A 15232-nucleotide genomic window follows, 5' to 3' on the forward strand; every position below is an offset into this window, starting at 1 on the left:
CAGGAAGAGGGAAGTATGTTTTTTGTGTCTCTGCTTTGTCTGCTGCTGCTGAGGCCTGGCTCCGCTGCTGCAATGACATCTCCATTGTATGAGGTAGGTGGAAATCTGCAGTGTGAGAGTGATCCCTCTGCTCTGAATCGCTGCAAAGTACATTGAACTCTTCAACTTTAAACTGTTTATCATCCTGCCAAACACCAGGCAGTCATGGCTAAAATATAAAACTGTAAAAACGACATTATGAGTGCGCAGTTTAATATTCTAAACATAAAACAATCAAATATAATGATTATTGTAAATACTGTAGTACTAAATTGTGGAAGTCTTCTTTTCCCCTATTAAAACAGTAACAAATAGACATATAGACTCAGTAACATTGAAATTTAAAGTGAGCAGATAAATTAATCACTATAATTTTAAAACTCATGAATCAAGTTAACGTTGTAATTGATGTCTCTGTATTGTGTTCTCCTACTGCTAACCCTACAGTCAGCACAACGGGACATCACTAAAATTTCCAACTGCTCTCCTTCACGCGATTCAGGTACTTATACATTTTCAACCATATAAAACATGTTTGAACTAATTTTATTTGTATTTAGTGCATACACGACAGCTTCGCTCGGTAAAAATGCCTGATGTGACACACTTGGAACTTTTGGTTGTGGTTGGTCCAGATGTTCACAACGTTCACAAGCAGGATACTGAAAGATACATCCTTACCAACCTCAATATCGTAAGAAAGCTTGTTCTTGTAATACTATCTAATGTGTCACTAAAGACTGACTGGCTAATTTACTCTACATGTAGGCCTCAGAGTTGTTGAGAGACATCACTTTGGGGGCCAACATGAGAGTGCACCTGGTCAGGATGATTATTCTGACCGAGCAAGAGGTCTGTGGCACTACGTCCCACATTTTTTGATACAATTGTTCCAAAAACTATTGCTTATGTTATTTCATATAGCCAGAGATCCAAATGTCCTCCGACATCACCGCTTCCCTCAGAAGTGTTTGCGACTGGGGAAACAAAATACACCCGCCCAATGATACAAACCCACTCCATGCGGATCTCTTGCTGTACATTACCAGGTGCCTGGCTGCGTGCTATAGCCTGACTTAATACATGCTTTGAATGTCAACTGTAAATTACTGCATTGTTTTCACTTTCATTAAAAGGTATGACCTGGTGTTACCTGATGGGAACAAGCAGGTCAGGGGGGTGGCACAGCTGGGAGGGGTGTGCACTGAAGACTGGAGCTGTGTTATTACAGAGGATACCGGCTTTGACCTGGGAATTACTGTTGCTCATGAAATTGGTCACAGGTAAAAGTGAGTCTGACAACAAACAGACATCTGTTTGATATGCAAAGGCATACTAATAATGCTGACATGTTGTCTTAATTAAGTTTATAAAAAACTTTTCTCTCAGCTTTGGGCTGAACCATGATGGTGTGGAAAACAGCTGCAGCAGGAGTGGCTTCATGATGGCATCTGACGGAGGTTATAACAGTGTGGATCTGACCTGGTCGTCCTGCAGCAGACAGCAGCTGTTCACATTCTTCAGGTGGCTCAACCTGCTCATCGCAGCTGTGCATGGCACACCACAGCTTCACCACGTCATAACCAAGCGGCATTTTCATGTCGATTAGATAGACCATAATTAAAATAATAATGCACAGGTTTTATAGAACGCTCTTCTGAACACTCAAAGACAGTGCATTATTTATTCACTCTACGCTACTATTGAAGCCACAGCTGCCCTTGGGTAGACTGACAGAGGCAAGGCTACCAATCTATACCGTCGGCCCCTCTGACCACTACCGATCACTCACACACTACATTCATCATTGCCCTGCGCAGACATCTGAACCACTGTCGCCCACAACACTTGCACTAACTGTATTCCATTGGGTTTGATGTTTTCAGTAATGGAAAGGCTGAATGTGTGAAAGACCTGCCTGTTCTTGGGGGCTCTCTGCAGAATTGGAAGCCTGGTCTGTACTATGGCGTGGATGACCAATGTCGAATAGCTTTTGGAAAAAACGCGAGAGCCTGCTCATTCACCAATGCAGATTTTGTAAGGTTGTGTTATGGTGCTATGACACTAGGTGTATGTTATTCCTTTTATTGTGTAAACTATTTAAATGCAGATTCAATTCTCTTTAGCCTCCCTGTCGTGTTTTGTCTTGTCACGTGGATTCCAATAATGACAGCTCCTGCAAACGTTTATTGGTGCCACTGTTGGATGGAACAGAGTGTGGCCCAAATCAGGTAAAGGCTCTTATCCTACAATAACAATAATGACTATAATAATGAAGGACATCTAATCTCCCCTACAGTGGTGTCTAAAGGGCCGCTGTGTGTCACCTGATGAGCTGGGCTCCTCTGTGGTGGTGCATGGATCGTGGTCCAGCTGGTCTGACTTCTCTCCCTGCTCACGGACATGTGGTGGAGGAATCACTCATCGCTCAAGGCTATGCAATAACCCAAAGTGAGTAACATGACACAAACACTAGTCAGAGGTGACAACATCAAAAACAACCCCTTATACTCTCAGGCCTGCATTTGGAGGACATCAGTGTGTGGGTCTGGAAATTCAAGCTGAACTTTGTCACCAGAATGTAAGTTTGAGTAGGTCACAGAACAGCCAAGTCAACAGTGCTATTGACTCATATAGTGAATCACCACGTTTCTGTTTTACGATCAATACCCTGAACATTTCATCATAGTGCAATATGTTATCAAAAATTGTTTTTCTGATGTTGCTTTAGCCATGTGAGAGAACCCAGCAGGATTTTATGGCAGAGCAGTGCTCCCTCACAGACCTTAATCCACTTTACCTGCAACCAAACACTGCATCTTTCTACACCTGGAGCCCTGCTATTGGTGTGGCCAAAGGTAAGTCTAGAAAGAAATGCATCAAAATTCTGATTACTGCAAAAATACTTCATGTTGCATACATTTTATATTGATGTTGTGATGTATGATCTGGGTTACCTAACAGGAAATGATCAATGCAGGCATTTGTGCCAGTCAGAGGGAGAAAACTTTATAGTGAGCCGTGGGTCTCAGTTTGTAGATGGCACTCGCTGTGAATTAGATGGCCGTGCCCCATTTGGCTCCACTGCAGCCTGTCTCAAAGGGAAATGCCAAGTAAAGTGACTAGATCGCGCAAATTTGCAATTACACATGGATAATATTGCCGCTGTTATTCATCAATGAGCTGTTTTTGTCTTGAGGAAGATCTTTGGCTGTGATGGTGTTCTGAACTCTGGAAAAGTGCATGATGAGTGTGGGGTATGTGGTGGAGATGGATCATCCTGTACTTTAACCTCTGACTCCTTCACTGGTGGCCTGGCAAAAAGTATTATGAAAGAACACATGTCATATACAGAACATGACATTCAACACCTAAATAACTTATCATGATACAATGTATAACTTATTTTCTATTTCAGAGTATTTCACCTTTTTGTCACTTCCTTTGAATGCCACACAAGTTCATATTATAAACAGTGCACCACTATTCACTCATTTGGGTAAGAAGCGCAACATTTTGTATTGATCAGTGTAATATAACTATACAATACTGTACCCTCCATTCATTTCACCAGCTGTATTAGTTGAAGGCCAGTACATAGTGTCTGGAGAGGGAAGCATGGCTCTAAACATGACGCACCCCTCCCTATTGGACGATAACTATATAGAATACCGTTTACACTTAACCCCTGATCTTTTACCCACGAGTGAGGAGTTGCTTCTGCCTGGACCTGTGCAACAACAGATACATATACAAGTAAATATATACATTTTATTTCAAAACGTTTGCATGCATTTTTCTTTTATTAACATGTGGTATTATGCAGGTCTATCGCAAATATGGTAAAGAATATGGGGCGAAAACTAACCCAAACATTACCTACAATTTTTACGTACCAACTCAAAACAGGTCTTCAGTAGCCAGCCAATTGAAGGGAAAATGGGTTGACTTTGTAACACCCTGCTCTGCCTCTTGTGGATCAGGTATGTCAATGTTAAACAAAACAATGACCAGATTTTCTTCCTAGGGACTTCAAAAGATGATGCCTTTGGTTCTTATTACAGGTGTCCAGAAATGTGTATATAAGTGTGTGGACCCAGACACTAATGAAGAGTTAAAACCTCAATACTGTGATAGACCTATGCCTTCTGGCCCTGCCTACATAACCTGCCAGCAGCCACTATGCCCTCCCAGGTAATAAACTGTACCTTGGAGCTCGGAAAGGTATTCATAGCCGAGTAATACATTTGATTATTCATTTGTAGGTGGAAAAAAGGGGAGTTTGGACCTTGCAGTTCCTTGTGTGGTGGAGGGGAAAGAGTCCGTCAAGTTAAATGTGTCCAAGAACATGGAGATGAACTCACGGCTTTACCAGATTCTGAATGTCTTGAAACAGCGCCATCTGTTGTTGACAAATGTAACATGCAGCACTGCCCTGCAAGGTACTTAATAAACAATTTTCACTCATTTGTATTTACAATAGTGACGCACTTTAAAAACAATAATTTGGTAACAGATGGCACGTCTCAGAGCCAGGAAAATGCTCAGCAGTGTGCGGACTTGGGCAGGCTAAACGTGAAGTGTTCTGCGTCCGAGCAGAAGGTGGTCTAGATGTCAAAGTGAATGAGAGCATGTGCATGAAGCAGAACCAGCCCCCGAATATGGTTCCCTGTGTAGTAAATGTGTGCCCAGTAGGATGGGACTCTAAGGCAGAGGTAAAAACGCAGGAATGTAAATAATATACAAAATACTCTGTTTACTGGGAAGAGTTTTTCAATGAAACAGAACCAGGACATGGGAAAGCTGATGCCGCGGTCAAGGCCGGCTTCTGTCTTTGTGTGGAGTCCTGTTAGCAGCCAGTGCTCAAAAGAGTGTGGCAATGGTGAGGGAAATGGCACCTAATCTCATGTAAAATAACTTTCGCTAAAGAAATAATGATTCATGAAGCCCCATGCTTTTGTAGGGACCCAGCAGGTGTGGTTTTCCTGTGTGGACCATCAGACCAGACTGGGTGTGCCTGACATTCACTGCGATGCTTCAGCCAGACCTCACCCTTATGCTGAGATTTGTAACACATCGCCATGCCCTCCAATGTGAGAATATCATGTTTGACTTTAAATACATAACATTTTTTGACAGATTTACAAGCATTTGAAACATTTAGCGCTACAAAACCTACCCACTTTTATTTTTATTCCTGTTTTTATAATGCATTCTCTCATTATTATCATTATTGTATAGTATTTTAAAGAACGTTCCCAGTTTGTGAGTGCTGTTCACTGGCCTGACTCTGAGTTACTGTTTTCCACAAGCAGATGGCGCGCTAAGCAAGGAGTCTGCAGTGTGACATGTGGAGGAGGGGTAGCCAAGCGGGTGTTGTACTGCGCTGTGGAAAGAGAGAGAGAGGAGGTAGTGGTGGATGATGCAGAGTGCCAAGATTTTCCTAAACCAAAATCAGTGGTGGCTTGTAACAACCACAGCTGCCCAGCAAGGTGAAATGCATAATTTATATTTCTTAGCATAAAGTACAATGTAATAATGACTTGGTTGTTTCTTTCATGTGAGCAGGTGGAAGATTTTGCAGACAATGGCCTGCTCTGTGTCTTGTGGACTTGGTGTAGCTCAGAGAACAGTTTTGTGCGTTCAATTTTTGAATGGAAAGGAAAGTGTAGTCCCAGATGAAACTTGCCATGGTATAGTCAAGCCAGCCATCACAGTGCCTTGTCTAGTGCAAGTGTGTACATTTAGGTGGGAGGTGAAGCCATGGATCCAGGTAGGCGTCATTAGAGTAAAAAAAAAAGAGACTATTATTGTATTACTGTATCTAATATCAAGAAATTGATCATGTTGCTGGGTTGCTCTCCAGTGCTCTGTAACCTGTGGCTATGGGATCCAGTCCAGAGCCGTAGCATGTGTGGGGCCCGCAAATCCCGAAGCAGTCAGCCCTCTGCTTTGTATGCACATGCCCAAACCTATAACTATTCAGGGCTGCAACGTGGGCTGCCTCGACAAGCCATCCGCGCCTGTTGTCAACCCCACTACCATAAGCACTGCAGTAACACTTTCAATGCCGGCTAACCACACAGAAGGACCACTCCCCTCTCCCACTGTGAGCCTCAAAGAAACCCCACATCATAGCAAAGGATTTTTACGTCCAGCAGAAGGATTCACTATTCCGATGATTACCACTACCCAGGCACCCACATCTAGTTAGTAAGCATAAAGCATTCTTATACCTGTCATCAAAAACATTACACTGTTTTAAATTGCCTTTTCTTCAATAGGTGCATGTGGACGGTTATTGTTAGATGTATCAGGAACTCTAGACTTAACCAATGCGACTGGCCGCTGCATGGTCTCAATAGGTAGACCCTTGGACGAAGTCATTCACATAGAAGTGGAATCGAGCTTCTTAAATTGCAGTAAAAGTAAGAATGAAATGCGTACACATAAGATGTGTAGTTAGAATGTTTCCTGAGTATACTGTTTTCTATAGGGGAGTATGTGGCCTTTTTTGATCGGATGTCCTTTGTGAGGAGGTGTGAACAGGCGGCTGGTCGAGCACTGACTACCAGAACAAATGTCCTCTTGATACGCCAGAATTTACTCAAAAAGGGAAATGGAGTGATTCTAAATTACAAGTCTCAGAAAAATATAAAGAAGACTCATTATCAAGGTGAGATATCATGCTTTGTCTGCCTCAGATGATTAATTGCTGTGTGATTTAGATGTTTACATGGTACACTTGCCAACATGAATGCTGCCACCTGCAGATTGTGACAAACAGCTGTTTGCTCCTACTGGAATATTTGAGAATCCCGCCACCTTGAACACCAGTCGGACATGCCGAGTCCTCATCAATGCTCCTCCCTTGGTGAAAATTAAGATTCAAGCAAAACATATAGGGCTAGTCTTCAATGCCACCATCTCACAGTCTACATATATAATGGTACAATAGGCTCTTTCTTATGAGTACATTTAGTTGAAATGTATTTGTTAACAGAAAAAATAACCTTACTACGGGTTGTCTTCTGTTCAGATCAGGGACATGGACGTCCTGAAGACCCATGTGTTCAAGGGGCAGCAGTTGTTTGAGTGGCACTCCTCCGGAAACATGGCTGAGGTTGAATTTCATGGTGACTATCTGCGTTCGAAAGGGACCTTTAAAGCTGAATATTCCTTTATCAAATCATGATTTCTACCTTTAAAACATTGTTTCTATACAATCTTTATGGGGGATCACTGCGTTAATAGTACTTTAAGATAATTAAATGTGGTTACTCTAATGCTAGTAGAAAACACAAGAAATAAAAAAAATCCAAACTGATAAAATATAAAAAGTTCTTATTATGTATGCAATTTACATAACTCAATATATTAAAATATATCATTTTAAGCAAACATTTCTCAGCGATGCTTTGACAGTTGCACAATAAATCCTTTTTAGCACTTAAATAGTTTTTCAACAATCCACACACTAAAGCATGACACTGGGCCACAAATCTGGCACTTGTACATTCCAGCTCTGGTCCAGCCGGGGAGGACAACATTGCACTCGGCAATAGAGGGATCACTGTTGGCTCAAGCCGTATCCTCCAGAAGGGCTCTCATGTCCAACAGAGACTCTTCCACGGCCCGGGCAAACTTGGCAGCGTTAGTGTCCTCACAGCTGTTGAAGGCTGTGATGGCGATGTTGATGTGCTCATCCATGGGATTGTAACACACTCCATAGCCATCTGGCACCATCGGACCAAAGCACATCACGCAGTCTGTCTTGGAGCCAACCTAGACAGTGAGACAGAGATATGAGGACAAAGATTTGAATAAATAAATAAATAGGACAAGATGTAAATATTTGCTCTGTTCTTACAGAAAGTCATTATAGCCATTTCAAAAATATACTTTTTAAATTACCTGACTTGTGTAGAGATGATAATGTTGTGCCACAGCATAGGAAGTGTCCATAAAAATCTCTGGCATTGATGTAAGATCCTCAATACTCTGCATTTTCATCCCAAGCAGATGTCTGTCTATGCCTTGTCCATGAATTGCCTGCAAAAAGAAATGTATAAAGTATCAACAGGTGGTATAGCAAAGAGCATGTATAACAATAGAAAAGGATCCTACATTGTATGTGTTCTCTTTGTGAGTGCTGACAGCTTTCTGCAGCAGTGCAAGTTTCTCTGTGTTCTGGGGAACAAATGCAGTGTCAGACAGATGACAAGGTTTATATGTTTTGCTATAAAAACTTTAAGAACTACCTGCTTAGTTGGATCTAGCATGGCCTGAACAAACTTAAATGAGTCAACAGTAGTTACACGGATACCTTCTGTTCTTCCATATTTAAACATTCGTAAAGATGCACTCTCATAAGTAGAGCAACAAATGTTGTACATCCTGTTATGTAAATATAGCACAGCAAATGAATATTAGGATTAGAGCCAGACTTGCTGTAATATAAATACAGCTCTTACCTAAAATAGGCCAGCTGAAGCGCCATTTGCATGAAACCATCAGGGCTGAGTTGGTGCTGCTTCGGCAATTTTTTTCCAAAATGGGAAAAAAGAACAACTTTTACATCTAGGTCATGCACCATCCTGGCAACAGTAAAAGAAACGCAGTTAGTTTACATTGTAATTTAAACCAATACATATTTGAGACCGTGCATACATATTCATATTTTGTTTGGCGTTCTCAATATCTCTTTTGACTTCTGGTGTGATGTTAAAGCGCAGTTTCTGGGGCATGTGCAGGGGAACCATGGGAGTCCGAACAAATTCACTCTTCTGCCTAGTGGGGAACATATAGGTTGTTTAGAAAACAGGATAGAGATAAAATACGAATGTATTCTAAAATATTAAAACTTTATCTGGACTAAATATATATAATAATAGGCGTACATGTATTTAACAACATAATCAATAAGGTAAACAACGGGGGGTCCTTCAGCAGGTGCGTGTTCATAGACCAGTCCACATGTGCCGTCCTCCCCTACAATAAACTGAGGATACAATGGAACTTCAGTATTTCATTTTTAATGAACAATTTAATTTTATGTCTGTCATTTTAAACCTACCTGTAATGTTTTATCAAACCAGCGATTGCCACTGTTCCAACGGGCCCCTCCTCCATGCAGCATCTGAGCAGCCACTCGGCTAAAGTAGAGGTCTTCCGACACTCGTGGCATTGGGGCGTCCAGACAAACTGAAAAGAGACTTTTTTGGATGGCACGGACAGACTCTTTGTTTGTCTTATCTGAAAATGTAAAATTGTAATTTTACCGTTCCACTTTATTGAAATTGAACCTCTTTGATGCTATATCTTACCTTTAATAAGGGTGTTGTAGGCTTTTCCCCATGTGTTGCGGTGCTGCGATGTCAGAATGCCAATAGGTTCCTTGTTTGTCTGCAGAGATGAGTTCCAGATTTTTTCCAGTTGCATATAAATCTGGTCCACAGTCAGCGGGGTGCCGTCGCTGTTGTACACGTCCAACACAAAGAACTGGGAAACAAAATCAGGTCGAGACAATTTAACATGAGAAATTACTATTTTGAGGTCACATCAATATCTAGAATTGTTTAATGTCAAGCGATATAGTGCAGCAGTGGGAAGAGCAGCAGCGCCACCTAGAGTACCTGAAAATTGTGGACGACAGTGATATGTGTAGAGGGCGAGCCTTTGGCGTAATTGACAACTGTGTCTCGTTTTCGTCCAGGAATCCGACATGAAGACAGAAGCTGGTAATACTGGTCCATACATAAGGGCTTTCCACTTAAATATTCTGTGGGCAATGTTTCACTACAATACAGTAAATCTGGATTAGAACTGTTTCAATATTGCTCTTAATCTGAAAAAGAAGCAGGATTTACTGCAACTCACGTGTCAATCATCTTTTTGAAGTCAAGAACTCCCGCTATGAGCTTTGCAGCAAATCTATAAAACAGATACAACAGTGTAATATACATTTGACAACTGACTATTTAAACAGCCAATACTAATGCTTGTAGGTAACTTTATCGGTGGCAGTAACAAGTACGGTATCTAACTGCACCACAGGCCAACAAATCATTACAAGAGCTTTGAACAGATCACAATCTCATAAGTGCAGTGCTTGATTTATTGGACTACTGTGTCTCTATTGGGAGCGTTGTGTTCACTGCATGTCCCCTGGGTCACTGTATTTAGAAACAGCTGAACGAAGCTATGGACAGCCAACAAGCTTTAAATAGCACCAGCCGAAGAGAAAGGGAAGCCTGAGTAAAGGTTTGATACAGACACTAGCTTCATTTGAGCCTCTCTGTACTCTACATCATATTTACGGCAGCTTTTGTAATGAATACAACAATGAACATAGACTTAATGTGTCGTGAACTTAATAAAATACTCAATAATTAAAAGACAGTTCAGTCATTCATCTCCTAGCATAGGTTGTCGTCGATGGCTTGCGGGTATTTTAAGCTTTGGGTCTGAGGTAGAGGACAATGATGACAATGCCTATTTGCACAAAGGGTAAACACGCAGTGCTCACTACATACAAGGCTATGTACTTTTGTGCAATGACATACCACTAGAGAACCAAGAATCATCCTACAACAAAAAACATATTTTGGCTATTACTGTATGTTCCTCGATGCTAGAGTGTTATTAGCGTACGTCTAATGGTAAGGGAAACTGAGTTTCACACTTGCCAAGGAAACCAGGACAAAGCCAGTCTTGGGGGCTGCCAAAAAATACTATTTACAAATAGATTGTGATAACCTGGACACACCTTTAGCCAGTGTATCAAAGGGACTATACAGAGTTTAAAATTGTTAAAACTAAGTATTTTCATCCCCCTACATGTTCCAGCAATGTCCTAATGTGTAGAATGAGCCCAGGCTTCTCCACAGCTGCCACTAATATTCTGCACTGTCACTCGAAAAGTTGTTACTGCGGGTCCAAAGTGCCGTCATGCACGAACTTTAATATAGAGACTGCAGTTACGCATAAGACCTGAGGTGGCAGTAGTGAGCATACAATGACCAACTTGCATCTAATCTCTTTAAAGGTGGTTAATCTTTAAATAATGATCTATAGTGTTGGTGAGCCTTTTAAACATTAAACTTTCCACTTATGGCCAGAATTTGTCCACCTCTGGCATGAGTAAATAATAAAGAATTGCAGCGCCATATGCATGGCGAACCAATCTGAAACTCTTGGGGGGCTCTAATTTGCACTGGGTCTAAGACTAGTTGGTTTAGTTATATCAACTTCTCGAAGATGTCACCTCATCTGTCCTTGGCGATCTCGGAAGTGCATTCGGGGCAGCAGCACACCGGGGCTGGTGTAGACTGCCACTGGCATACGACAGTCTAGATAAGCTGACTGCATCCACCATTCTGACAGCTACAGAAACAATGTTAATATAATATCATATGGAAACTCAACAAGTTGCAGAAAATAGTTAAACAAAGCCATATACCCACCCAGTTTTCTGTTTTGCGTGCCCGCCGCTCCAGGCTTTTCTGCAATCGTTCGCCCACACCACCTTTCACAAGTTCATCAATGAGTGTGCGAGTGTGCTCAAGTTCTTCTTCACTCACTATTGGTTCCAGAGAAGCTAGATAACGCTTGCATGTTTCTTTTAGCGGTGGCACTGGCAATTTTGGCAAGTTTTCTTGTTGAGCTGCTGATCTTTCCGAGAGCTGTGTGATTGGCCTGACAAGATGACATGGCTTCACAACACTGGGCCGCAACTGAAACAAAATGTTTGCAGAAACATTATGCCATGTTAAAACAGTAACTGCATTACTTTGATTATATTATTATAATACCTAATAACAAATACACAGTGAATATTGCTTATTAATTGTTTTACTACATGTAAGAGGGCTACCATTCTGGATGACCTATGGTTGGCCTGTCCTTTCAGGCCTAAAGGACAGGCCAGAGGTTTAGGCTACACAATTACAGTGACACTGACACTAACAGTAACATGGGCCAGCTCTCAAACAATTTGTTAAGCTACTTTGGTGCCGACCCGGTATCTCTAAAAATAGAAAGTTGGCACTGGTACTGAAAACAAACACAGATCAAAGAAACCTTTGGTCCCTCAAAAAGTGTTATTCAAATAAGCTAAAACACCAGGTAGGCTAAACATAGTGCGTTTTCAACCAATAAGCTTTTATCTAAATGCATTGAGTAGTTGATCTAGCCTATATATTCTTTAAGTTTCGAAAAATGTATTAATTTGCCCATTCATAATGCCTACGGCAAACAACTGCGAATCCCGGGTGTTTCATAATAAAACGTGAATTTATTTTGGATGCTGCTGCGTGATGCAATATAGGGAGAAGTCGTAGACTATTGTAGTTGCCTGCTACAGTGCCTTAATGTAGCCTGTTACTGCACAATATATAGTTAATATATAGCTATAGTCTTGTGGGGCTGTGCCTTTTGCGCATAAAATGCCTTCGGCTGCAACACACAATTTTATCGTGATTATGATTGTACAACAAACACAATAAGGTATATTATGCCATAAAAACTAAATATTGTTGGACATTTGCAAGCCCTGAGCGCCCGCCCCTTCACGCAGTAGGTTATAGCTTTACGCATGTAGCATGCAGTGTCAACAACATTTGCTATTGCGCAGAGAAAAGGTAAAAAGGGATAGTCTTCAGAGTAAATTCACTCACCGCAGTTCTGACAAATACACCAAACATGTTGTCAAAAAGATGCGTTAAAGTCTTTGCATGTCCTGGGAATAAAGATGAGAAAAGCTCGCGCAGTCATGTCTCAAGGACAAGCAGCGCACCTCTCTTCTCAGCTGTCCGCCTGTACCCGCCCCCCTCGGTCATACCGATAAACAGAAACGCGCGCTCCTCACAGAGGTCCCGCTTAGAGCCAAAGTAAACAAAACTTAAGGGGCTTCCTAGTTCCTAACACTAATTGGAGAGGGGGCATAAGTGACAGATGCTTTTCAATGAAATAAATAATTAAAAAACTACAATGTCAAAAATGTGTATGTGAATCAGTTAATAAAATTACCTAGTGTATATGGCTAGTGAATATGCAGTAGACACAATATTTTGACCTGATAGGCGGCAAGTCTCAGAAGTAGGCTTATGTAACATTTCAGGTAGGCTGCCATATAAAATGCATCCCCCTTAATCCCCTGAACGTTCGTGTCTACTATTGAGACACAGTCCATAAAACACCTTTATTTTGCATCAATTAGCCTTTATTAAATGTTGTTGAATGTCTGAACGAAAACTGAGATATGAATTATGCCTATGCATTCACAAAGAATAAAAATCATCTGTGTTGGTATGTTGCATACAAGCTGCACAACTCGGTACTGACCACATGATGGAGCTCTTCCAGCATCAATCCCTAAACTCCAATTCATTTCTTCAGAAATTATGAACTATCGTTGGACTTACACAAAACATCACCAGCCAAGAAGACACTTAAGTACTACAAGGGTACACAGTTTATGAATTCATAATAAGCCAATATGGTGAAAAAGTAAATGGTTTCTAAAGAGAGGTTTTTATTGGAGCCACACTTTTCAGTGAGAAAGAAAGAGATTGCAAGTTATGTGTGTGTTATTTATTTAAAAGCATTAAAATAAATGATACAATGAAATCAATATACACATATCAAAATGCTTCGATTGCTCTCGTCCAACCACTACCTGTTAACAAAGTCTGTTTTAAACATATAGTTTGAGTAGCAAATATCTGCTCAAGGTCCGTATGCTGCCAACTCACAAACTCAGAGAGTCCACCAGAACCCAACACTGATATCAGGTTGGAAATGTTTGATGAGTCCAACTGATCCGAGTCCCCGTTCGAGTCCTCATCAGCCCTCATTCTTTTGAATGGCACTGGCCCGAAGTCCGGCAAATAAAACTCTGGGTCAATAATATAATAATTTGTGTCCATCTTCCGCTTCTTAGTATAGTAGTGCGCGCCCTGCGGCTGTTTTGGCTGCGCGCAACAGTCTGAGTGGAAGTATCCATTGGTGACAGTAGTCACCACATGCGTGTCCAGGTCCAGGACAGTCTTTTGGTTGGTTGTGTTTGGGACAGGTAACTCCCACGCGGATTTCTCAACACAACTCCAACAGGCTTCAGGAACCATGAGGTCAGAGTCACTTACTGGTGAAACCATTGCGCAGGCTGATGCGTCTTGGTGCGCCACCTCTGCAGGCTGATCGTTCGGCTGGTGCGCTCCGCAGTGCCAAGAGTCCGACTCAACACCAGTAAAGTTGCAGTAGAAGTCATCAGCCAACTCCTTAAAGCTCCCGGTAATTTCAAGGTATTCTTGTCTTTCTCGCACTGCGGCCACGTCTTCGTACTGCTGCGTCCTCTGTATATGCGACAAGTTTTTGTTCATATAAAACTGCCTGGCGTTTCTCAGTACGTATGTTACCAGCAAGTTCTTGTGGAGCTTGATGCCTCCTCTCTGCGTCCTGGAGCTTTGGATTTTCCTCAAAGAAATAGAGATCAGATTTTGTGCGTCAAAAGCACACTCCATTCTGTGGCGGGCCACCCTTTTCTGTTTGTCAAACCGTTTCTTCCCTATTTAAAGAAATGTGTATATCTTCAGTTGAGATTCCTACTTGAATCGGGTAGACTCTGTCCATAGCGCTCCATGTCTTCCCAGTAAGGGCATGGATTTGCAACTCTCATCTTTCCATTGCCACGCCCTCACGTACACATTGTCCAATGAGGAGGAGGCGGTGCATCTGTTATACGCAAATATCACAACTCGCCTCATTGAGAATGCACGTAAGAGCGGGCATGCTGCATTTCACCGTGTTCTCAGTAATATACAACTAGAAAATGATATAGACAACTATTATTGTTGTGGAATCAGATTGGGGCAGAGGAGAATGAGTAACCTCACTGTACTTTATAAGAATGGTGTGTGGCGGGAATAAATACAGCATAACTATACTATACTGTAGAACAGAGCTATTTCAATAATAGGCTATAAATGTGCTGCCCTAAAAAAATAATATCAAGACTGGTCATGTTCAAATGTTATGAGAAATGCCACTAGTTAAACGATGTTCAGTGGGCTGGGATGTAGAGCAAAAGCTCTTTATTGAGAAATTATGTGTCATCCATGGCCCACATGTGTTTATGTGTACACGCAGATGGCTGACATCTTACTGAACACCTGGAAAGGACTTTGATTTCCTG

The 15232-nt window shown here is 41.6% G+C and overlaps 3 protein-coding genes across 3 annotated transcripts; 1 reads left to right on the forward strand and 2 right to left on the reverse strand.

Annotated features, from left to right (window-relative positions):
* adamts13 (ADAM metallopeptidase with thrombospondin type 1 motif, 13) lies at nucleotides 1-7257 on the forward strand. Its single transcript, XM_079578494.1, has 29 exons — nucleotides 1-93; nucleotides 487-541; nucleotides 600-733; nucleotides 808-891; nucleotides 964-1088; nucleotides 1176-1322; nucleotides 1429-1563; nucleotides 1926-2076; nucleotides 2166-2270; nucleotides 2339-2490; nucleotides 2557-2620; nucleotides 2771-2897; nucleotides 3004-3152; nucleotides 3243-3363; nucleotides 3458-3538; nucleotides 3614-3795; nucleotides 3866-4022; nucleotides 4104-4233; nucleotides 4305-4481; nucleotides 4556-4754; nucleotides 4825-4921; nucleotides 5003-5132; nucleotides 5355-5531; nucleotides 5608-5812; nucleotides 5906-6248; nucleotides 6324-6467; nucleotides 6536-6715; nucleotides 6813-6988; nucleotides 7079-7257. The coding sequence occupies exons 1-29, from the start codon at nucleotides 16-18 to the stop codon at nucleotides 7232-7234; spliced, it is 4161 nt and encodes a 1386-aa protein (XP_079434620.1). The 5' UTR covers nucleotides 1-15; the 3' UTR covers nucleotides 7235-7257.
* A 109-nt stretch (nucleotides 7258-7366) lies between these two features.
* On the reverse strand, nucleotides 7367-12879 carry LOC306979598 (carnitine O-acetyltransferase). Its single transcript, XM_079578617.1, has 14 exons — nucleotides 12717-12879; nucleotides 11505-11774; nucleotides 11306-11424; nucleotides 9919-9972; nucleotides 9675-9837; nucleotides 9366-9540; nucleotides 9116-9294; nucleotides 8940-9040; nucleotides 8710-8829; nucleotides 8514-8636; nucleotides 8301-8436; nucleotides 8167-8229; nucleotides 7954-8091; nucleotides 7367-7824 (listed from the first exon to the last, which is right to left on the reverse strand). The coding sequence occupies exons 1-14, from the start codon at nucleotides 12741-12743 to the stop codon at nucleotides 7621-7623; spliced, it is 1872 nt and encodes a 623-aa protein (XP_079434743.1). The 5' UTR covers nucleotides 12744-12879; the 3' UTR covers nucleotides 7367-7620.
* Nucleotides 12880-13561: 682 nt separating this feature from the next.
* Nucleotides 13562-14718, reverse strand: LOC306978187 (immediate early response gene 5-like protein). The gene has a single exon (XM_079576703.1). The coding sequence runs from the start codon at nucleotides 14559-14561 to the stop codon at nucleotides 13683-13685; it is 879 nt and encodes a 292-aa protein (XP_079432829.1). The 5' UTR covers nucleotides 14562-14718; the 3' UTR covers nucleotides 13562-13682.
* Nucleotides 14719-15232: the final 514 nt, after the last annotated feature.

This window comes from Gobius niger (genome assembly GCF_951799975.1).
Source record: "Gobius niger genome assembly, chromosome: 1".
NCBI lineage: Eukaryota > Metazoa > Chordata > Actinopteri > Gobiiformes > Gobiidae > Gobius > Gobius niger.